The following is a 25,793-nucleotide window of genomic DNA, read 5'->3' as shown; positions in this document are numbered from 1 at the left end:
TCCATGCCAGCCATGGCTTATAAAACAAAGTGAGATAAGCTCTCCTGTGAATAGGATTGAGACAATAGAGCTGTACTGGTGGTGGTGTCCCCATGTCATCTCTGATCTCAATATCAGGAAAATAGCTATAATCACATTTACATTAACATTCATCAACAGCTGTTGGATTGCCTGTTCTACTTGTATCTACCACATAGCAGATCTACTGGCAGGAACAAAACAGTTCATGTGAACTCACTTAGAGTTAATAATTTTAGGTACAGGTAATAGAAAAAGATGTTTCAAATTATTGCTAGCTTCGGAAAAGCTGATCTCATCAGCAAGAATCCCATCTCTTCCACATTTCTTCTTATCGATTCTCTTATCTTACCTCCACTGTGTATTAAACACCTCTGAAGCTCTGATGTCTAGTTTTTGAACCTGAATTAAAAAAAAAAGACTTGTCTCTGCTTACCAGGTTCTTCTATTTCTGCCAAGTTAGTTTTACTATTATAAAGGGCTTGTTAGCTTCATACTAACAGAAGTTCCTTTATTGTCTCTGAGGTCCCAACAGAGGCAGATACTGCTTTCAATCAAAACACTAGATTCCTGTAAATGATTTTTGATCACACAGGGGCACATTCTGATGGCTTTCAGTAATTTAGTGCACTGGCAAAGGTGATAGTCAAAAGAGAACAGTGAATCTCAGAAATAGGTCATACAATGCTATTTTTGACATCACTGTTAAGGCATAAATAAAGGGCTCATATGATGAAAGTCTTTGCTTGAAACTTGGTAAATAACTGAGTGGTGAACCACAGATACCCTTGGAACATCCCTGAGCACTGCTATCACTATTTCCAGTCTGTGATTCAGTTTTCTCTGAGTTAAGGAAGGCATTTTTAAACTTAGCCAAGCTGAGGTTTTTGAATGAAAACATACAGTGCATTCATATCTAATTTGTGGACTGAATTTGCTGATGCCCATGCTCTTTATTTGCTTTGTAAGCTTTTCTTTTACCACCAAGAACTTAGGCTTCTTCTGAGGTATGGAAAGCCTCATCACCCACTGCATAAAACCTTGCTCCAGGAGACCTTCTGAATCAACAAGACACAATACGATATCTATGGGTTGTTGATTTTTAAATTATGTTACATTTTCCCATCTGTTTTTCATCATTTAGATTTTAAGACCAAGTTCCCATACAGGAGATTAATGTTAGAGCAAGTATATGGGCATATAATTAATAAATACAATAAAGTATTTTAATTAGAGTGCTAACATGGGAATTAATGAGTACTAAGACTATTAAGAATTTGTAATCATTTTTTATTGAAGTAATAATATGATTATGAGAATTCTAAGTTTATGCAGTTTTTCTAAACCTTATTGCTTTGCCCAACCTTTGCTTATGTTTATTTGCAGATCAAAGTGCAAGCAATGATCAGAGATTCACAGGCAGTGTGGTTCTTTCTAGGATGACATTTAGTGTTAATAAACTGAAGGTTTGTACACAGCACTCAAATAGAGAACTGATTGTCTCTTTTATTAAAACCAAAACCAATAAGAACAAAATGAAAAAAAAACAGGAACTAAAAACTCAAGGAGTTTGAATGTCTGCGTGTTGTAATTTTTTGGAGGGCAGAGGAGCAAGTAGCCGCCCTCTCTGCTCCCATAGAAGTACTGACAGTCCCACTGATTTTCCTTCCTGAAAGCCGTTGACAGCTTTGCTTAGCCCACTGTAGACAAAAAAGGCTTACATGTGGTTAGGCAGGCAGCCAGCCAGTGTTCGCTTATGCAGTAATCCCCACGGATTTTCAAAGGATGCTGTCCTTGAAGGCAGTCCCCCTGGAGTTCTCATGAATAAACCTGGGGGGGGGGGGGGCCGCGGGGGGGCACCGGCACAGAAATGCCACTGTCCCAGACTCACCTCATCTCTGTATCCTGCATGCACTTTGGCAAATTAAATTACAAGCCTTGTCATATTAGTCTTGAGTGAAAAGTGTGAAAATATATACACACACACACACACACACACGGACATAGTTTAATAATAACTAAAAGAGAAATGGTCAGAAATATACCAAGAACATTGGATTGTTCACTGATCCAACTAATCTGTTTGACCATTGCTAACAGCACTTGTGACACTCAAAAATTGAAAAGCTACAGTATAACCTGCATTTCTCTCTGACCCTATGAGGCAATCAGCTGAAGTATTGCTAGACAGAATTAAGCAGTTTCTTTCATGTGTGCTTGAGTCTCCTTTTATCCAATCACCGGTTTACCTCAGTAATTTCTTAAAGATGTGAATTCTTATGCTGGACCAAGAAAATTGATGTTAACAGATTTCAGTTTGTGCTGAAATTTTATGCCAGCAGAATTTGAAACTGGCATCCAAAATCTTCGCTGGAGTTTGGAAAGGAAAAGGATAGTTTTATCTGGCTATTTTAATCTCCCCTAAATATAGACTCTAAACTGGCATTCTAGTTTCAGAACATTTGGAAAAGATTTAACCTTACTTCTTCCCCCCTCCTTTTCAACCAGGCAACATAAACTGGATGACATAGATTTATTTCATTTCTTCAGAATGTCTAAATGCAGAGACGCTAATGGCAGCCCATAATATTCGAGATTGTATTGAAGGTCTCTGTTGTTCCCTAGAACCTTCCATGATGATAGCACTAGTTCTTACACCTAAATATTTAGCAATTTCTCTTTTACATATCATTTTGCATCTGAATTCCTTTTATTCCTGCATGTGAAGGTTTCAGGATTGCAGTGAGTTATGTCAGTGTTTGTTTTTTTAAAAAAATTGTATTTCTGAACGATCTGCAGTGAATTGGGAAACCTTAATGTTGCCCCTTTCGGTATAGTGTGGTATAAATCCATCTGTTAATCTTTTGTAACATTTTGATTTCCATGAAAGCAATCAGATATATTTTGGAGAGAACGTTTCGGTTTTTCCTGAAATACCTTTAAGACTAACACATGTATAACCCTGTGATTTAATCTAGTAATCTTTTTCTGGAATAAAATGCAGGATAGATAAGCAAAATATTTCAAGTGTGTTATTTTTAAACATTTATTTAAATGTCTTAACATAAAATATGTTTTTCATTAAGAATACCTCTGGTCTATATAGTGGTCTCTGTTCTACTCCTTGTTTTACAGGTGCACATCTAGTTACTCAGTGGGTTCACAGAAGTGTCATAGGACAAAAATACTTTATTCAGTTTGCCTATCTGTACAATCACAGGTAGCAGCAGATAGTGGACCTTATAGCTGTCTGAAAACATAGCTGTATTTTTTCCCAATAGTCTAGCATTGGTGAAGAGTGTTGAGGAAAGATTAGGGTCTGTGATGATGATGATGAGTGTATGAGCCTCGTTGAACGGTAATTTGCTTCCCTGGAGGTCCTGCTGCCGTTTGCCAGGGAGCAGCGAGAGCTGAGCCGGGGGGATAGCATGGCCGGCAGGGCAGGGGCCTCGCCAGCAAAGGCCCCATCCCTCAGGGCTCAAGGGAGGGGAGCAGGGCAGGTCCGGTGGTGGCAGCCAGGGCCGGGCACGGCCCAAGGGTGGCTGGGCAGGTCCATCATGAGGAGGCCGGGTCACCGTCGGGCTGGGAAGTTAGCTGGCCGCCCAGCAGGTCAGGACCAGCGGGGCCCACGGTCAGGCTGGGCGGTGCCATGACAGGAGCTGTCGTTCTTGCGGGGCCAGAAAGGCAGTGTTTCAGCTCAACAGCAGCTCCCGCGGCAGGGGGCTGGCCCTGGCTGAGGCCTCACTGCAGCGCTGTCTGTGTGTGCCCCATCCTGGGTCCCCGAAGGCCGGGGCTCCCCTGGGCTGCGCTGTCTCAGAGCCATCCCAGAGGCCCGGCGGCCCAGCTCCTGCCGCAGGGGTTATGGCTACTGCCATCCTCCTGTCCATCGCCAACACCACTGGGCGGAACGGGGGCTGGCCTTTCTAAGGAGCTGTGACACGTGTTGAACATAATTGTTTCTTCACAGTTGCTGCATTTTAGTATCTCTTTGGTGCATCTTTATTTAGGCCGTGATTGTAGCCTCTCTGCGATAAAAACATTTGTACTGCTTTAGGCTTGTAGAGGAAGAGCCAAACAGTATCCTGCTCTGTTAGTAGGACTCCATGACGTGTTCTCATACAAATGTGCGTAAAAAAAGCAAGTAATGGTACGGAGGAATCATCTGACTGCTGCTCTTCATGAAAAAATTCTTGACTAAATTTAATGTTCAGCTATGGGCTTGAAATAGTAAAAGGGTAATATTGCCTTGTGAAAAATACATTTACTAAGACGTCTGTTTTTTTCATGTCTGGTAAAGAGCAGCATCTCTTCAGGAAACACAGGACACTTTCAACAGCTGTCATATAAATCAGATGTATCTTTGAGGGTGATTCATGCTCGAAGGAAGCACTTGCTCTTTGGAAATAGCAGCCACTGTCTATCAGTTGGGAGGGATGTGTAGACGGGTATCACACAGCTGCACAGAGATGTTTACCAGCTTCACTACCTGCTATTTTTGTAACAGATTAAATCCAACGGTGAGCTGCTTATTAAAAACGTTCAGCTGCGGCATGCTGGGAGGTACATGTGCACTGCTCAGACGATTGTTGACAACTCCTCGGCTTCGGCTGACCTTGTGGTAAGAGGTAAGGTTCTGCAGGTAAAACAGAAATGTGGCTGGTTTTCACCTAGACAAGCAGAGTGTTTCTGATTGTTTAGCATATGTTATTTCTCATCAAGAAATGACAGAAATCAAAATGAGAAGTGCACAACCGTGCAAAATCCTTGAAGTCTACTCAGGGTACTGATTCTATTCCAGACATTTAGAGGTCTAACTGAGTGCGTGTTTTCCTTATGTTAAAGTAATTTTTAGACAGTTTAATTTGGTGTTCATTATTAAAAATAGATTTTAAGTATCATTTCAATGTATCCACTGTATAACATTTTTAAGAAGTCACTTCTATTTTCTCATAAAGCTTTATGTATTAAATTATTGTGTATAATACTAGGCTAGGATTATAGGTTTAAAATTACAGAAGCCAGGACATTTGGGTTAAGGTTATCACTCCATTGTTGACTGATTCATGTCTGTTAAGTATTACTGCGGTCTCAAAACACTGTGCTTGCTCATATAGTACGTATCCTACAAGATCTGTTACAATGCGTGGTTTCAATAGCGTGAGATAATTCATGTCCTTTGGGCATTTTACTCTGTTTTGCGCCTCCAGGTATAACATGTTCTGGAGTGCTAATGCTCTGTAATGAGCTGTAATGCTGACAATTCAAAGCAGACATAACTTGTATTTGGAGCCACATTGCTGTCATGTTTTGCCCCACATTCCAGTTACACTGTAGAGCTGAATAGCAGCTGAAGTATAGCTTGTGCCTTGATTCTGAATTTCTGTCATTTGGGGATGTTGTGGACTTCAGTATTTCTGTATTTAATTTTCTCTGGGTATTTGAACTTTAATAGAAGTTGGTTATGAGCAATCCAGTAGTCAACTGACATACATTTTTCCAAGGATACTAAATGGGAACTATTCCTGGATCTTAGGAGAAGAAACAATCAGGAATTTGATTGTCAAAGTCATAGGCCATAGCCCAAAAGATTGTGTAGAGTGGTCACGCTTATTTCTTTTTATGGCATATATATTCTTTGAGGAACCAGTCTAAACTTGAATACTTTTGGACTCGGGAATGGAATTGCTTGCTTGTTAGAAGGATAAATTCATTGAAACAGACAAACAATAAAGTATGGTAGTATATTTCTTCGATTCAGTTTGTTTCATTTGGTTCCTTTTCTCAGATTTATGGAGAAAATAAAGAGCTCAAGAGCTGAAGACATATTTGGCACACTGTGTGTTTAGATCTGATGTAGAAATCTCATTCCATTCTTTCTGTTGAGTTGGTTTTGTTTTGGTTTTGGTTCCTCTGTAAATACTGCAGAGAAATATATCCTGTTACTTCTTGTTGGTTTTTTCGTATGCTCTGGGACTTGTTCAATCAGATTATTGGATAATTACCTGAATCATGTTGGCATATTATTATGTCTGAATGTGGAATCAGAAAATACTTCTCAATATTTCTAATGCATTGTCTCTGTTTTTACACATTAGTTAATATATATCACATAACTGTGTATCATATAAAACATAGCATAATAACAAAACTGGAACAGTCAATATGAAAAGAATTATCTGAAAATATCTATAGGCCAAGTTTGTAAGTAGGTACTAAGCTTTGGGTTACAGAATTACTCTAAGTTTGAGATTTTTTTAGCACAGCTTACAGAATTTTGTGGTGTCTTTTACAGATGAAGATTCCTATACTCACACGTGTGCACCTGCATCACTCTCTTTTTAGCTTTCTAGTCTATGAAAAAGTCACCTGTGCCTGTTGATCTGCACATTTTAGCCTCTCTTCTGGGGACTAAAGCACAGCACAGCAACAATAAAAAAGTTACTCACATAAAGTGGAGGTGTGGGTGTAGTAGTAATTAGAAGAAAAATTTTAAAATTTAGAAAATGCATTTAGAAAAATACAAGCATTCACTCCAGCAGTTTTTGTGTGTTATTATTGTTCAGAAATAAACCAGGTGAGATTTGGTGAAGAGATGTAATACCATTTATTAGGTTTAGTGATACACCTGGAAAAAACAGGCAAGTTTTAGGAACAAGTCTATCTTTTCAGATCTGAAGTACAAATAACAAACTTAAAGCCAAATACGGATTGAGAATAGTTGCTGTTATTTTAACATAGCTATTTTAAGTAGTTGGTTTGAGCAGAAATAGTATTTAATACTTGAAAAGCATAGAGATGAGACTAGCTTAGGACAAGCAACTTCTACCTGTAACGATTTAGCTAAGTGTTGGTAGCATAATAATGTGCCATCAAGCCAACATCTGTATTTAGTTCACGACTTTTTATATTCACTAGCGCTATGAATTTTGAAATTAATCTTTGCAAGTATCTGCCTCTTGAAGAAAAAGAAAATACTCTTTAGAAATTATTTTATAGGTCCTTCTTGATGTTCGAGACTGAAAGGGCAGAGATGGAATGGCTGTTTTGTGAAAAATGTGTTCCCTTTGGCAACTTAGTGCTTCTGTTCCTTGTTGGTGGTTTTTGTGGGGTTATTCTGGTGCACAGAGGTTGTTTGATTTCACCTATGTAGTTCGCAAACTGCTTTTAGTTCAGTGGGTGTAGTGGATTCCACATTTTGGCATGGATTTATTAAATTCTTGTTGTGGGAAGGCTTTTGTAGAACTGCAGAGAAATGTTGCCTAGTTCTGCTTTCACGCAAGTTATATTAGTCTGTAGGAAGTTTTAATCCAATGATGGGTTTACCATATTGGGTTAATATGAAGGCCAAGAGAAATGTGAAGAGGTCTACAGAAATGTCTTTCAAGATACGATTTTTCTCCAATACAAGTACAAGATTTTCCATATAAATTGTAGTCAAGGCCAATATGGCACAAGCAGAAGTGTAGATGAAAGATGGGCCACCAATAAGGTCATCATTAGGTGGAATTTAGGAAGGAAGATTCTGTGTATTTTTCTGACTCTTGAGTTCACTGTTGTTTGAAAAAAAGAGTAGCAACAGTTTCAAAGTATTGGGTTTTTACTTAAGAAAATCACAATATTACTACTTAGGCAGGAGTCATGGAAGTTTCATTTGGTAGTTGTTAGATGCAAAAGCATTTATCCTCTGAATCACTCTGCAACCTATTAAAATGTATATATACATTTTCAATGTGTTCTTAAGTAGAAAGTGAGACTCGAAAGCCTTGTATCTGATAAATACAAGTAGGAAAGTTAGTGAACTTTCATTTTTAGAATATTTAATTTGTGAATTGAATTGCCAATGTTTTTTTCTCAGGTCCTCCAGGCCCTCCCGGAGGTATAAGAGTAGAAGAAATTAGAGACACTGCTGTAGCACTTACCTGGAGTCGTGGAACAGACAATCATAGCCCCATTTCTAAATACACTATCCAGTCAAAAACCTTTCTATCTGAAGAGTGGAAAGATGCCAAAACAGGTAAGAGTAATGCCAGAAGTAATAAGGTCAATAGGTCTTAAAGTGTTTGATTATTAGAAAACTCGGCTAATCAGAAAATAGTCACAATAAAAGGAAACCAGGGATGCTATTAATGTCTGCTACAAGGTTTGAAGGCAGGTACCATCTTGTCAGTGTGTTGTCAACAGGTTTGTTCCTAGCACTTGGAGGGCCTGAACTGAATATCAAGAAATACAGAAAAGAACAGGCCAGAGTTTTTACCTGGTTTTTGCCTCTTTCCTTGTTGCTTGAAACATTCCATATCAACTACTAGAATCGTAAAAATTTTTTTACATGTTAATTTGGATGACAAACGGGCGTCTTCATTTCTGTATTTGTTATGCAGAAAGTTGTTTAAAATTGTCTGCTTTTTTCTGGGAGCAGACTAAGTTGCAGTTGCGTTAAAACTGGCACCCCTAGAGAAAACATAGCTAAAGTTATCCTTCTAACCACTGGATGTCATCATTGTGCCACATAATTGCAGTTGAGGAGGCACCTACCTGAATACAGGGCATGCTAATACATTTTTTTTTTCAAGATTTAACATAAATGCATAAATTATGAAAATATTTTAAACTACTAGTATCTTTGAATGCTTTATGAAGGATAGCATTGCTATAAGCTATACAGAATTGTCGATGTGATTCATTATGCCACCGTAATAAATTATAACTTAAGTGCTTTTCTGTGGAATTAGGGCATCACATACTCAGCATTTCTAAATACTAAGAATATTAATAGTTTCAGCTATTGTCTTTCATTTAAATTGTCCTTTGAAACTACAGAGATAGATGTCTAAGAAATAGACTTTGACATATTGACCTGAAAATCTCTGTTACATTTTTAGACTAAAAAGTTAAAAATACTAGGCCTACTCCAACAGCCAGCACTAGTGTATGACTTAATTTAAAGTAGCTTGGAAAATAAACCTAGAAGGTTCCCCAGTCCCTTCCTATCTCTTATATCTTGTTTAATAGTTTCTGTAGAATAGATTTCCTTGAACTTTAAAAAAATAATTTATGTAGAAATTAGAACTTTTCAAATAACTGATGATTTGCTTCAGTAACAATATATGCAGGAGAGAGGATCCTTTTATACCAGCCTCCACTTTTTTCAGGATAAATCATATCTTATTTCCTATTCTTTTTTTTTCTTTTTGCTTTAAAAAAAAAAAATGAATTAGGAAGAAACGAGGTTATAGGAAGATACTGGAAAAATTTATAAACAGGGGGTGGCAGCTCTGATACTGCTTCCTTTTGTGCTGCGTGTTACTGGAACTAGAAACGTGTAGGAGATACAAGTGTTGGATTCAGATCTTTGCTCTGTCTGGTTCAGAGCAGACACTTGAACCCACCTCTCTTACTTCTCAGGAAGATTCCCTATTTGCAGTGTTATAGGCATGATGGGATATGCTCCTCTGCATCTCTGAAGTTCTGCTTCACAGAATTAATGAGATAGTCATTGAGACATGCAGTCAGACTTTGAGTCTTATGCTGTAGCATGTTGAGTGGGATTCACATCTTGAGTGGGACAGGGAGGAATCTAGATTGCTGAATTTCTTTTTTAAGAAGCGGGCAGGCACGATATAAATTACTCATTTCTGAAAAGTTGAAAGGAACTATTCTGGTGTTTTCAAAATCATTGCTTTTTCATTTGAACCACACTGAGTAATTTTGATTAATAGATGATTCCCTCAAAAAATAGGTAAAATCACCATAGTAACCATCACTGCCACCACTGCAAGCTTTTACTTAATTTCTGGGCTCCTCCCAGTTTGGCTCAGTGTTCACTTTCACATGAAAGAAGCATAATGAACAGTCCAAACTGATCTCTCATCAGTGTTTAGGCTATCATTTAATGCTGCCGATCTTCAATGTGTGGAAAAAAAATATATACTTTGGCATTGCACTTTGGAAATATTGTTGTTATTATTGCTACTACCATTATTCCCAAACCAAATCATTCATCTCAGGTTGCATAATATCGAGTGTGTTTTATGAAAGAAGTGTATTCTACTTCACAGTATGGAAATATGTATGAATGAGTTATGTAATAAATTATTTACATTTATGTTGCTCTTTCCAGTTAAGGGGATCAGATTCTCATCGTGTTGAGTATTCATAATTATTCTGGGAATTTGTGGCCCAGTAAGATTAAATGAAGAGATTGAAAGTAGCCCAGGAAAAGGAATGCCAAACTTATATCATGGCTTGGATGCCATAGGAGGTTTGCAATGGCTCTGTTGACTGGATAGAAAAATAATTTGAGTAAGGATGAGGGAAGGTGGTGGGCAGGTGGAAAGACAATGGAAAGTGTTTTTCTTTCTCCTTCAGGGCCTCACTTTGGAATGAACAATTTGATGATCATTAGGTAGAGGAAAGTTGTGTCACCATCCAGTGCTTACACTGCTATGCCTGGGTTTTTTTGCAGCTATTGTATTCATATTTTAATTCCAAATCAGCTGCCTTCCCAGTGCAGGATATCTCATTTCTCATCTCCCTCTGAACCCAAGACTAATTTGATGAACAACTCTTGGCCCACGCAATGAATGAAAATCCTCTGTCTTTCTATAACTGCGGACAGCTATAGAAACAACCCCTATTGTCTGTGAATTGTAGACAGAGTCATGAGTTATGCATTTTATTTATGGTAAAGAAGCTCATCCTTATGACAATAATAAGTCTTTTCACAGGAATTACAAGAACACTTACCTTTGTTGGATCAGAACTAGATAGCAAGTTGTAACATGCTCACTAACAAGGTGCACCAAAATATGACCACATTTTATAAAACACTTTATCAGTTGATCGAACCCTACATTTGCACATGTCTAGCCCTTGTCTATATCATGAATTTTTATTTTACTGTCTCTGCATTCCAGATTTCTCATTGCATTTGTCTGTAGGTAAAATGAACTTCTACAACTACAATATGTAATTAGTAAGGATACCTCATAACTACATGTACCTCTTTTGCTAGTTCACACCCAGTTAAAACTTACAAGTCTATAAGGGTTTATCCAAGATAGTGTCATGGTTTCCAAATTCCCAGTCACTGCTGTGAGTACTCCTGTAAAATGTGGTATCCCTAATATACAACACTGTTTCCTTCAGTTGACTATGTGTGGTTGCAAAATAGTGGTAGTTTTGCTGAAATCAACCACATTGGTGACTGACCTTATTGTAAGAATGCTGGTTTTTAAAGCAATTTCTTATTTTTTTTTAGAACCATCAGATATTGAAGGAAATATGGAATCTGCTACAGTGATTGATTTAATTCCATGGATGGAATATGAGTTCCGGATAATAGCAACAAACACTTTGGGGACAGGAGAACCTAGTATGCCGTCACAGAGAATTAGAACTGAAGGCGCTCGTACGTAAACAGAAAATGTCAAGTTTTTTAATGTGCTTTTTAATTTTCACATTTTTATTAATTTTGTAATTTTGTTTTTTATTTAAAAAAAGCACTTCACAAGATGCAAGTCTAGAGCGTATATTTTCAGCCACACACTACTATAGATTTTAGTAAGCAAATACCGGACTGTCCAGATGTGATAGCATCAAAGCAGACAGGAAAGAAACGTCGTGGTACAAATTTGCCTCCATTGCTGAAATAGAATCATACTGTATCTTTCAGAGATCCCCCACTGTATCAGTCAGTCAGGCTGTGTGTGTATGAATGCACGCACATGCTTGGGACCAGGGTACAGGACTTAGAAAAAAACATGCATGTGTTTAACAAGAAAAATGTCCATTTGCTGTTTGGTTTGTATTCTAACTAAAGAATACATGACAGGATGTGTGTTACACTGGATAATGCCATTTTTCTGTGATTGAAGGTTTGGTCTTGCGATTTCTTATTCCACGTCAAAGATGTGACATTATCCGACACAACATATGCCCTTATCAGTCTAATTGCTCAGTGTTAAAATCTCAGAGCATATTTAAGGATATCCTTTAGGCTCAGGCGTGTCCTTTTTAAAATGAACTCTCCAAAATGAGGAATTAGATGTTATTATTCAAGATAATACATTCTGGTTTGACTGTACAAAGGAGATAAGTGCAGTGCTCTAGGAGGTAATGTATCACTGCAAAAAGACTGTATCCAACAAAGCCTGTATACCAGTATATCCTCCTTAACACATATTAGCACCCATGTGCAACCTAGATATATTTACAATTGTTGTCCCATAGCTTGAGATTTGAAACTAAAAATGCAAAACCAAAGTGTAAAAATTAATTTTTGCAATTACACCTGCTAGATCATTGCTTTGATTAGACAGCATTTTCAAAATAAAATGTATTTGCATTGCAAATTTCAAAACATTTATTAAAGAAGACCCACATTTGGTCCATTAAAAATTTTGTTGCTTAGGGAGAAAGGAACTACAGATTGGTTAAATTAGTCTGGACAGGGAAGGAAAAACCACAGAACTTTAATACTAAAGTAAAAGGAAATTACTGCCTATAAAATTGACTATTAGCGTCATATGTTTTATGACTCAACAGCTGTATTTGAAGGCCCAGGAATCTAAATGAGAAATCTACACATGCTTCTTGGCGTGCCTGGTGCACAATAGACATTTTTGAAATATCAGAAAAGAGACAGAAAGGGAGGGGAAATAAGGCTCACAGGTGGGATAGTGGTAGTGTCCTGCCGTTTGCAGTGTGCCATGTTCATGGTATTTGTTGTAGCGTCCCAAAAAATGGCATATCCTCCAGTTTTGTAGCAGGATGCAATGCTTTTGCCAGAGGTAGTCTGTTTAGTCTGTTGTCTGATTCCCCATGCACAGCACCATTGTCATCTCTGTCAGACTGTGAGACATTTTTGGTGAAACAAAGCAAAATGTTAATTTAGTCTTCCTAGGCATTAGTCAGCACTTCTTGCCATGCCAAAATAGGGTATAAATCCGTAACAGTTTGCAGATGAACTTCTGTGCCCAAGTGCATTTCCTGCCAGGAGCTGGAATTTGTTATGAGCAGCAACAAAAGGATTTGGGTTGCGCTATCAGCTTCCAGGGTACTACAGAATCAGGACTGCATGTGCATTTTCATGTAAATCTGAAGAAGGTAAATATTTTATTGCGCAAACAACAACCCGTATCCACAATTTGTAGTTACTTTCAACATTTGTCCTGTCTTAAACAGCAACAAACAGTGCTGCATCTTTGTTGTACTGTATGAGTGACAAATAATGTCTGTTAAACTCAAATGTTATCAGTGTCTTTTTCAGTTTTGAAGTCTCTCTTCTTGTAGATAACTGGAATTTCAGTAACATTTTTATTAGCATGCTAAGAATGTGTGCTATGATTTTTCTTTGTAGTAAAATCTGCTTGCTTCATCAACACATTTCACAGTGATTTCTTGAAATTCAATGAATCAAAGTCTGCTTTTATGTATTTTAGCTTCTGGATGCGTTAGAGTAATTGTCTAAGTGTAGCTGTCTAAATTAGTAACCTGGTCTTAATGGAGAGAAAAACGTGGGTTTAACGGTTGAGAGAATGAGGGAGATTCTCTTGAAAAAGGTGATTTGTAAGAATTAGACAGTCTTTTTTCTCTTCTCTGGCAGCCTGTGTATCTTCTTTGACTACTTAACCATGCTAGCAAACCTCTGCTTCTAACTTAGCACTAAAGTTATATGCTTATAATAGATAGTGTGACTACTGTGTATTTCAGTAATAACAAGGTCGAGTAGTAAGTTCAAGCTTCCTCTTGAATTGTCATGATATGTATGCTTAGTTTCATTCTCCACTAATTTGTTTTCTGGAAGGCCACAAATAAATAATGCAAACCATGCACTGAATGCTGATTTCAGTTTCAAATGTATTGTTACATGTTTTTATCCTTTCTGAAAACATGAATTCTTCTTTGCTTTGTGTTTCTCCTCAGCTGACCCTCAGAGAAGGCCTCAGCAAACATCTTATTTAAATAGTGGGAGAGCACTTAGGAACTATCCCCTTACTATCTTGTGCATTCACTGATTAGTGGAGAAAATGCCTGATCATATAATAATTTTTAACACAAAGAACATGTTCATGTAGTTAGGGCATGTAGCTAATGCATGATTGCCTGGGGCATGCATTTAATGCACTGTAGGTAGGCCATCATTTCCTAAGTTTTCAGTGGTACTTTCAGGGTCCTTAGTATTGAGTGACAGCAAATAAATACACAAACACCATAGAGGATAGCAATAGAATCATCACACCTGGCACAAAGAGTCTTATAGAAATGAGAATACAGGACTGATTTGTAATGGAGTCCTTGAGAGTATCCTGCTTTACCACTCAGCTGTGCACTAATGATAGATCAACAGATTTTATTTCATTACACAGAATATCAGTGTAAAATGCAATTAGTAAATTACTAAGTGCTATGCCAGCTTCGCTTCTGAACATCTACCCATTCTGAACATGCCAATCAAGAAGGCATGTGCCACTAATCTAGAATAGGATTAGGATGCCAACGCTTCAAAGGTATATCCATGTGTTTAACATTACACATTGTGAGTAAATATATTGAAGTAGATGGAACTAATCACAGTCTATTAAGGTAAATACACGTTGAAGTCCTGGGTGCTTGAGCCCTTGGCATACCAACGTCTGAGGAAGCGCAAGAACAATATACGGTGCTTCTCTTAAGACCTATGAGGAGTGTTCTGTTTCTGAATATTCAATTAAATCTTTGTAGAGAATATTGTTGAAAAGAAAAATGGTTGCTAGCTATGGTTAGAACTGGCATGTTTCCTGCAGCAGTAGCTGTACATTAGTCTTGGCAAGACTACAGACTCTCACAGCTATTACAGACTATCATTGTTTTAATTGTGTGTGCCACGTGTGCTCATTGGCCCTGCTGGTAAAAAGACTAGTAAATAGTACTGACTGCATACTTTGTAGTAATTTTTCTTGTCTGTTCTATTTTTCTAGCTCCTAATGTGGCTCCTTCTGATGTCGGAGGAGGGGGGGGAAGCAATCGAGAGCTGACAATAACATGGATGGTAGGTATTGCACTGAGATGGCATGAAACCTATACTTCCTTGTGTCTGATCTTGCTCCTCCTGAAACCCATGGATGGTTTGTCACTGGCTCCTCTGAGAGCATGATTTGTACACAATATATATAGGTTTTCAGACTTTTCTCATAAAAATATGTAAAAAGGAATGAGGAAGATGATAGTTTAGATGTTTATGTATTGGACATTTCTAAAATATGATCTAAAACATTCTCTGAGTATGATTCAAAGAGATTGAAACACATACTGACTATGATAATGCATTGATGTAACAGCATCTGAAAATTCTGCATATTGTATCTTTCTTCGAGCTCTTTTTTAAGTTACAATCTGAATAGCATGCAGATTTGATTATTACAACTAAAAGTATAACATCTTAATTATGACTTTAATGTGCTGTGCACAGATTTACAGGCTTTATTTAAAAAAAATACATTGCCATTCTATAAACTAGCCTGTCATAATTATTAACTGGAGTTTTAAGGAAATTCTTGTATATTGACATTTTATAAGTTTTATTTTATGCTAATGTGACTGGTAACACAAAACAATGTTGCCTCATACCACAATTTAGCCATTCATTGATATCCATATACCGATGTTGTTGTTCTTTTCCTCCAAGCCATTAATTTTTCTTGAATGATTATATATTAAGCAAAACAATAAAAGGGGAAAGGGACAGAGATAAAATGTTAATCACAAAAATAATGGAATGAAAAGTTCAAAAAATTACAGTGTTATCAAAAAAGCTTTTCAGTAAGCAAAGTCTTTTGAAAATGTCATCTCTCTCGTGTACTCTAAGTATTCAATCCATGATATTTTGTCTTTAAAAAGTCTTGTGTATATAGCTATATATATAAATGCTGTCTTCATTCTGGTATTGAAGCAGTGGTTTTTAAAATTTACCTATACCGTGGGGAAAAAAATGGTTCTGAAAACAGGGAAGAAGGGAAAAGAGACAAGAAGATAGGAAGAAAGCAAAGCCCAGAATAAGAGAGGATAAGAATTTATAAGCAAAGTTGTTGTGTAGGCAAAAGTTGCATGGAAGAGAGAGTTGAAGTCTTCTGAAGGGTATTTGGGAAAGCTAGGGAGGATAAATAAAGCAAAAAAAAAGCCTATCTGGTTCATGTCAGAGCCTATCAGTATCCAGCAAAAACAGAGTTACAGAAGCATTACCTCTGGCAAAGAAAGATGATTAAATGTTATGCTTGAAGAAATTACCAAGTTTATCTTGCTAATGACCTCTCTGTTCACCTTCATAAGGCTATGAGGCACATAAGGCACATTACGCCATTTGTGTCTTTTGGGGAATAATTTGTTTCAGATGTAGCAGCTTATTTACCCCTATGAAGAGTGCTTTCTCTTGTGGGAAGTAATATAAAGATGACATAATTCCAACAGCAACTTTGTCATTGTTGTATAGGGATAATCCTTATGAACATACAAATTTTAATTCATATGCCTGTTTCCTTCTTTTTGTACTTAAGGTTGATCATGCCTCTTTGGAGAAGTTCTCAAGTATGACACAAATAGTCAGCCACATGTTTGGGCTAACACTTTTGGGCTTTCCTGGTTTTTGGTTTCTTGGTTTTTTTTTTTAATTCAGTTCAAAATATTTATTCAGTCTTCCTAAGTATTTTAGCAATGAATTTACCTAAAGAAAAAATTTGTAAGTTTCTGAAAAAGGAAGATCTACACTTCTGTTAAAATATATTGAAAAGGTTATTTCTTAGTTCCACTAACAACAGGTTAGGAAGTAGATGTATCCTAATTGAAGAGCAAAAGTCAAATAAGAACACATGCAATGGACAGTTGCACAAGACCTAGATTATTTTATTATTTCTTCACAAGTGCTGTCTTATAAAAACTTTAACAAACTGCAGAGCTACTTCTTGCATGGCATGTAAAGACCCATACTCGTGGCATTTTCAATACAGTGAAAACTTGGCTGTGACCAAATGAAAAAAAGAAAATTGTGACCAGGAGAATAGTGACTAATGCAAGATCTGAAGTACAAGATCATTTCAGTCTTTCCTATATGCCCAGGTAGATTTATATTCCAATTATTTCTCTTACCTAATGTCATGCTTTTTACATCTGTTCTGTAAAGAGCAGCTCATTTAGTCAGACAAATTAAGCATGGCTTCAAATATTTACTTCCCAAGAATTTTCCACTACTATGTCTAGCAAGCGCTTTTGAAAAGAGGCATTAGATTTACGGAGCCTGTCTGACAGACAACAATATATCTATCTGTAAGGCTAAGATAAAGGTGTATATTGATTCCCCCAAATGTGCTGACATTTGCATATGCTACTCAAAATAGTCTTTAATTAAGAAGAGAAGAACAAAATGTATGGCAGGTTCACATGTTGCTGCCAACCCCCTTTCAGCTTTTGCTATGATTCATAAGCCCAGGTTGAATGAGACAGCCAGAGATGCAATCAAAGCTCTTCTGAGTCTTGTTTTGAAAGAACTGAGAAAGAGAGCTAGGAGTGGCATGCCCATTCTTCCTCATTTTTCACCATTTGTCTTTCCCTCTTCCATTTTCTTTTTCAAAGTTTTTAGTGGATACTACAAACTATTCAGCTACTTATACCTACTTGTTATGTGCAGCCATTGGAGGGCAAGCTGCTTTTAACATTTTATTTAAGACCTTCCAGAATATAATTTTTAAATGCCAGTCCTGGCTTTCTAAAGTTTGCTCTGGCTGAAAATCATTCTGAGACTAGGGCTGCATCCAGGCGGCTTACTTTGTCATATGAGATACGATTCTGGTTTATTTTAAGCAGCTACATACAATGATGGATTCAGAAGACAAGCTATCGAAGGTGACCCAGTCCCTGAAGTCTTCTACTTTTTGAATTGCAAGGTTGCCTTTGAATTTAAACTTAGGTACATGAAGGTGCGTTAGCTGTTTCAGGAAACTAGGTATCCAATTTTCACCTGATGTCCAGTCAGACCTGAAATAGAAAATAAGCTGACATGAGTTATGCCTCATCCAATAGGTACACTCAGAATATACCTGCACACAAAAAATTAAGCACATAAAATATATTATCTAGTTGGGTTTTTTTATTTTCATAGCTGATTTCTACATAGAGTCTTTGCCTGGTGGCTTGTGGTTAATGTCACAACTAGAGACCAAATATCCCCTGCCTGTATCCAGTGATGGTCCCATGCTGAAGCACTGGTGTCTAAGGGAGCTTCATCTAGAACCAGCTTTCTGTCCTCAGCCAGCTGAAGGCTGCCTGCTTTTAATATTGCTGTATTGTTATTCTTGTGACTTTAGCACTGATGTTGCAGAGTGGTGAAACTTTACAGCAGCAACAGAGAAAATGGCATGCAATGGGATCTGATAGCTGGCACACCCAGGGCAGGGGTCAGTTAACCTTAAGCTGAGTAAAGTCAGAAGTCCAAGCCTCTGGTCTGATTCTGTACATTTCTCTTGGAAGCTTTGTCATGAAGAAAAGAAGTTCCATCATTGTTCATACGTCCTTATCAGACATTTTTCAAATTCTGAGTTTTGACATCTGTGTTTGCCTTAATTTTTTTCTTTTGTATTATGTATACTAGTGTTCTAATCCATGTGTTATGTTTCTGAAGTCAAAACTTAAATGTTTCAGTTGTTCCAAAAATTTGGTGAGTTTTCACCAGAATTTTCTTTCTCAGAGAATCTTTGGAGTTCCATTCTAGCTTCAACCAAATATGAGCATCAAAATTTGCAAGCTAGGGGGTTTTTTTGGCTTGTTCCACTGTTAACACGTAAGTTTCATAAATCCTTGCTCAGAATATCTCCACACATGTTGGCTGAAGTGCTACAGTAGTGGGCAAACACCTAAGGAGAACAATTACTCTCTGTTGCACTGCTCCAGGACCATTGCCTCAAGATAAGCTGTTTCATCTCTGTGTGGTTTACAGTATGGGAAAAGGTGATGCGGGAAGTTTATTTTCAAAGGATGCTTCTGGTCAACCTTCAGATGCACTGTTGAATGACATGATTTTGGGCCGTTGCATGCACTGTCTAATACTCGTGGTAAAGGCTCCATGGACTGAGGAGGGATCACTGAATGTAAAGCTTTGGTAAATGAAGCAAAATCCATTATAGCAGATGGTCTTCTGTAATTTTGTATTTTCCAGTATTCCTAGGTATAGGAAATCAGCTATAGTTTTAAGAAATATTTTGGATAGGTACCTTTAATGCTCATGCTGAAAGTGGGTGTCGTTTCACTTAAACTTTTACCAGTGAGAAGCTAGGTAGATAGTCTAAACCAGCAACTGGACCCCCTCCATCATCAGTGAAAAGTGGTAGGAGGAATCATTCTTTGAATATGTCCATCTCTCTTCATCAGCTATGCAGTTTGCCTAGGTGACCAACTTTAGGTAAATTAATATAATTTAGGCCAGCCACATAAATTTTCTCTTCTCCCTGTTTCGCAAGAACATCTATCTCTACACACGCACATGGACCCATATACTTGTATAGTGTGTCTGTGTTACATATCTCCTATCACTTGCTCCTTAAGAAAGCCTTTTTTGCTAGCTACAGCTGACAACAGTTTTAGTACACAATCATTCTTGTTTTCTTTCTGTAGGAGATAACATGATGTGTTTTGCACTGAGTTTGGATGAGGAACAAGATCTTAAAATGCTTTAGTAGCAGATATACTAGTACTGCAGATCTGCATAATGAAGATGGTGTATTTTTAAAGGAAGATGGTGTATTTTTAAGGGGGGGGCAGGAATCATAGAAGCAAGCCAGGAGAAAATGGAACTTTATTTCAGTGTTTTTACAATGCGCATATCGATGCTTTCTGTATTATTTATATTTAATTAGAGATCCATTTGTTTAGTTGGCTACAAAAAGTAATGTTTTATCTTTTGCCTCTTTAGCCTTTATCAAGAGAATACCACTATGGCAATAACTTTGGTTATATAGTGGCTTTCAAGCCATTTGGTGAGAAAGAATGGAGAAGAGTTACAGTTACTAATCCTGAAATTGGCCGGTATGTCCACAAGGATGAATCAATGCCACCTTCAACCCAGTATCAAGTAAAAGTGAAAGCTTTTAACAACAAAGGGGATGGACCATTCAGTCTCACTGCTGTCATTTATTCAGCACAAGATGGTGAGTAAAGGTTCCAGATAAGTTTTACACTGAGGGCCCAGATCAGCACCTGCAACATCAGTAGAGAGAACCTGGTCCTTGACACCGATTAATATAGCAACATACACCTTCAGCAAGGAGGGTGTGTATTGCTCACACAAAACACTTGCAATTGTTCTGAATAAACAACTTCAGACTTTATTTTCTATGTGAAGCAGAGTACTTGGCTGTACTTGATGTCTGAATGAGCAATACACAGAAGCATTCAAGATTTTTCACACAGCTTGTTAAAAGATTTAAGAGTTTTAAAAAAAAAAGACATTCTGATCTTCATATTTCTTACCTAAAACATTTACATCGTTATCCAGCAATGTCTCTGTGATCTTAATACATGTATTTGACATATGTATGGGTTTTTTCTTCTTAACAGACCACACTAAAGCCTATTATTCGAGTAGATCAGTATCAGATTTCAGCCCAAAACTTGTGAAGGAATGATAGTTCAGTTGTATCTAGTTATATTTCAAGCATGTTTAGAGTCTAATATAAATTATCCCTGCCACATTCTTTATTCTGGTTTCGATGTTAGAGCTATCAAGTGAATAACTTAATGAAAACCTCTTTGGCATTTCACTAAAATCTTTTTCTTAATTCTTGCTGGAATTATTTCACATGCTGTGATCTTTAGGATTCAAGTTTAAATGACATTTCCAAACTTAGCAGGAGAGAGAAAGCACTAGAAGAAGGTTTACCTTAAATCAGAAGAAATATATACAACAACCTAATTGCAACATAATCACTCGTCTGTTTTAAAAAAAAATGGTTTATTAATTTCTGCCAGAAACCCGAAGAAGAATTGCTCATATTTTTCTTTCCATAGAGCAGAATCTCCTTCACAAAGTCAACAGATCCAGACCAAAGAGCCAAGAGGAGGGGTATGATAACAAGGCCACATTCTCACACTTCCGACTCTGTTCTTTACTCCGTGTACTTTATGGGAGATTTATGTTCATGATTCCCGTTAGCACTAATGGGAACTTTGCACACAAATTGCCCACACACCGAGAAAAGATGAAATAGTCCTTTTGTTTCTTACAATGGTTCAGGATTCAAGCTAGCAACACTTAACTGTCTGAAGAGGTTAATACTAATCCTTTTTTTCAGAAAAGGATACCTTAGGGTATCATCTTCAACAGCTGCTGCAGCAACGGAACGGTTGTTTTTGCAGTTGTGTAAATGAGTTAGTAAGTAGCTATGGTGTAATAAAAGCTATATCTGCCAAACAACATTTCAGTATCCATCCTTTTTCAGAGACATTATCAACAGCTGACTGATAAGCTCACACATATTTGTGTTAGGATTATACTAACCACGTCAGGGATGGGAGTGTGTTTGTATAGCTCTTTAAGTTCAGAGACATGGCAGAGTCTAGCAGCTCCAAAAGACAGAAGAAAAGCAAATACTCAGTAGTGCCAGCTTCCAGATAAAGAAGTCAATTCAGTGGCTGCTGATGTTCTAACGTAGAATTTAGCAAAGTCCAGACACTTGGTAGAAACACTTGTGGTTAAGTGATGCCAGATCCAGGCAGCAAAAGGAATAGAAGCTCAGTGAACCTACTTCTTTTCTTTGATTTCAAGCACAAGAGTCACCAGAACAGTCAGATTCACAGTGCTCCAAACCTTACCAGTAGTGCTCACAGCTCCTGCACAGAGCTATGACCCTGACTACTGACCATATCAAATCCGGGAACTTCAGGGCGGGTTAGAAGGAATTTTTCCAATAGGTGTAATGGAAGTTATTCCAAAGAACATTCTGCAGAGTTTTCTGCTGGCATCAGGACTTGTCACCTCAGTACCTTGTAGCATGCTTACTGGCTCTCAGCCTTAACTTTGTATAGTTACGCTTAGAAGATAATTGTGTGATGACCACTGTGTTTTCAGTGAAGTAAACGTACTGTGAGGCCCGCATGATTGCTTCTTTTGTTGGTAGAATTACTGAATTAGAAGTCTGGAGAAAAGCAGCTGGTGTCATCTTTCTGGCTCAAGAGAGACTGCAAAATATTTAGAGAACATAAATGCCAAATAGGGATATAAATTATTTGGAGGTCATAAACAAGCATAAGCAGATGAAATATTGTTTAGAGTATTGTATCAGCAAAATCCCTGGCAGTTGGAACTTTTCAATATGAAACATTTTGGCAAATTCTGTAATTGATACAATGGAGAAGAATCTGACAGTGATTTGGGAATAGATTAGATGATCACATCTATCCCACCTGTACTTCTGTACCTCTGAATCAGCAAGTGATATTACTACCATCAGACAGCACAACTTCTCAAAGGTATTAGTGAGATTTTAAAGCAATATGGTCGTACAATATTCCATACATACATAAATATAATGACAGCATTTCCACTAAGTTGTGTATTTTGTAATATGTTTATGTGTGTCTAGTTATAACTGTGGGCATCTTTATCCACTTTAGTGACTGGGGAATTTCTGTGTTCCCACGTGTTTTAAGCCAAGTTCCATACCTGACAACTACTAGTCATATCTGCCATTGCTAGTAGCGAGTAATGATTGGTAGTAATGAGTGCACAGGCCGCTTGCTTATCTAAATTCCTGTCATTGTGAAAACAATTTTGCAATAATATATCATTATTTAATTATACATTTGCATTATTAACAGTCATTGAAAGACAATTACAAAAGGTAACTTTGCATATAAGATTATTTTGTTACCTAGGATACTTTTCATGAGAGATGTAACTGGTTTTTTTCTTAACAGTGGCTGTTTTGATGCATAGTTGACTGGATGCCCAGTTGGAAGATTAGGTATATGAAAGCTTTCCTCAGCTCAGGCTGCCATGCCTGTCTGTTGCAACTTGTTTCAAAAGATTCACGACAGAGAACTGTTCTTAGCTTGGAAAACTTTGTTTTATAGACATTGCTAAGTTTATGCCTTTTTAAATTCCTTACCTCACTTAAAATGCAAGCGACAGTGAAATTAACAGCTTCTTATAATTAAACTAGGACTTAATATTCTAAGCCCTGAATAAAAGCATAGCACATTATAATGGTCTGTATTCTGCATTGGCTGGTGTCCAGAACTAAGAACACAAACAAAATCAACTTTGTGATGTAGGCCTAATAGAAGGGTGTTCTTGGACTATTTCGCACCTGTGTTCAAGTTTGTATGTGCCACTGGCCAGCTCTATATCTAATATCTGGTCTCATAAAAACTTTGTATCATAATGACTAAGTGACATACACATGAATATTTGTGTGTAGCTAGCTTAAAAAATCTGATGTACATAATCTGTGAGCTGCTGTCCAATTTAGTAAAAGATCATTGGATGCTTCATTCTATTTATCAAAGCCTGTTTCTAATTTACACAAATTTCAGCATGGAATCTGTTGAAGCATAAAAATACATAGTCTGAGCCAAGTAATAGAATCATTGCTTTGTTTTTATAGAGTCACTTCCCATACAGATCATCACTGAATTTAAGGTTTACTGAAGTAAAAACAGATTAAGGACTAACACACTTGGCCCCCTGATACCGAGAAAATAATACGAAATACAAGCAAGTATAACAGTATCGGTGGATGAGATTGGATCCTTAATATGTGTTTCGTCTTCCAGCTCCAACTGAAATACCTACAGATGTGAGCGTAAAAGTTTTGTCATCTTCTGAAATGTCTGTTTCTTGGCACCATGTTTCTGATAAATCTGTGGAAGGATATCAGGTGAGTTTAGAAGTGACACTGTATATCTTCTCATTCATTTAATTTCAGTAGTGAAATGCAAGGATAATTCCTACTCTAGCATTCTCTCTCTTAGAGTTCACTTCTCTTTAGTTGTCATTTGCTGTACAGATTTCACATCCTGAGAAACAGATTATTTTTGGTGCTATGTACCTCATTACTAAAACACTAACAAATGTATGTGCTCACTATTCAACTGAAAAAAGGCATCATTATTTCGTAAATGAATCTTGTCTCTTTGTGTTATGTAATTGAATACCTATCTCTACCTTCTCAAAACACACTGAGGTTAAGTTTTGGGTGTAATTGTCAACACGGACATGAAATTGTAACTAACTCGTGGGTCACGAGTGGTATTACCAGTAAAAATTGTTCTTGTCCTTGTACAAAGATGACAACAGCCACAGGATGGGTGCAGCCAGAAATGGCCGTGTAGTACTCCAGCAGGGAAGTCTTAACATCATCCACGCACAGTGGATGCTGATGAACTCTGCAGTGTACAGCCGGCTTACTTTGGCTGCACCCCAAAATAGGGATTTGGGCCTTAGTTTGTTAGTGACTTCCTACGTGATTTAAGTTGTCGGCTGCTTGATGGTAGCCTCTATGCTCCAAAGTGAGCACATACAAATGTGGAGTAATCTCATAGAATGTATTTTTATGACTTAAATTTATAAATAAATGTTCTTTTAATTAGTAGTACTTGCTTCTATATTTCCTGATCTCTGTTTCTGTCTCCATGAGATTTACGTAATACTTTTGGGATACTGTAACAAGATCATAGCGAAGATCTCGATAGGAACTAGCATAGTGTCCCATATAAAGCCCGATTCTACACAGTACACACATAAAGTTTTAAAATTACAAGCAGAGGACACTGGGGTTTGAAATTAAGACACTGACATCAACGGTAACTCCTAATTTACTAAAGCAGCCCACTGGTTTGGTGTTTCACGGGTATTGTGCAACTAGAATAGGATGGACAAGTTCATGGTTGTAACTGAGAGCCGGGTGGAGTGCCCAGATCTGTGAGCTCAGGCCGGCCAGCCACGTAGCAGTGTTGCACTCCCAAGCTGGACAGTCTGCACAGAAATTGGGCACGAAGCCTGCACACCCTGAATAAGCAGAACAGACACTCGTCAGGCACACACCAGGGGACTTGTGGGGGTGTGGAGAGAGCAGCAACAAGGAGAGCACTGGAGAGGTTGGGACTGCAGTGGCGATAAAGCGTGACAATGGATGCTGAGAGTTGTAATGGGGAAGGGAGGAAGAAGGCTGGAGGGGTGAGGATGAATACAACCCACTTTTGGCAGTTTTTTTAATTTTACTTTATTTTACATAAAGCCATCTGAATTGCTGTTGGGGACATCAGGGAAAGAAGGGAAGGGAGAGGATTCAGCACGAAAGAACAGGATGCATGGAACAGTCAATAGAAAAAAGGAAAAAAGTCAGAAAGAAGCATGGAGGATCTCTGGGCTGAAAAGAGAGTAACTGCTCTCCTGAAGAAAGGTGGGATACCCTGGGAATGGGTGGAGAGCTCTCTTACACAGAATATAGAGGTGTGGGGTGTGGCCTTATTTTGATAGCTGGCGTGTGACTTCATCCACTTGTTCCTAGAGAAGTACCGCACTTCCACAAATCCAGTATGAACTGGGTGGCTTGAATATGTAAAGTGAGCAGTGGCGTTAGAATGAATTTCTTCTCTTTTTTTCTCTTTTTCTAAAGTAACCTTCTAGTTATCAGGACTGTGGAAAAAAGTTCCCATCTGGGTACACAATAAACAGGCTGATAGACATGAATTACTGCCCCATGGAGGTCAGTAAGGTGTTAATTCTGAGATCTTTTTCTCTAGAGCAAACCAGC

At 37.7% G+C, this 25,793-nt stretch overlaps 1 protein-coding gene across 1 annotated transcript in view; it reads left to right on the top strand.

Moving 5' to 3' along the window:
* CNTN1 (contactin 1) overlaps nt 1-25,793 on the top strand; it is a 153,782-nt gene that overhangs the window by 102,119 nt on the left and 25,870 nt on the right. The window contains 6 exon segments of the mRNA XM_009327698.1: nt 4,523-4,643; nt 7,874-8,032; nt 11,276-11,425; nt 14,976-15,046; nt 19,952-20,186; nt 23,812-23,915. Of these exon segments, the coding sequence (XP_009325973.1) occupies nt 4,523-4,643; nt 7,874-8,032; nt 11,276-11,425; nt 14,976-15,046; nt 19,952-20,186; nt 23,812-23,915 (840 nt within the window).

Source organism: Pygoscelis adeliae, unplaced genomic scaffold, assembly GCF_000699105.1.
Source record: "Pygoscelis adeliae isolate BGI_AS28 unplaced genomic scaffold, ASM69910v1 Scaffold113, whole genome shotgun sequence".
Taxonomy (NCBI): Eukaryota; Metazoa; Chordata; class Aves; order Sphenisciformes; family Spheniscidae; genus Pygoscelis; species Pygoscelis adeliae.
This window is presented reverse-complemented; position numbering and strand designations above follow the sequence as displayed.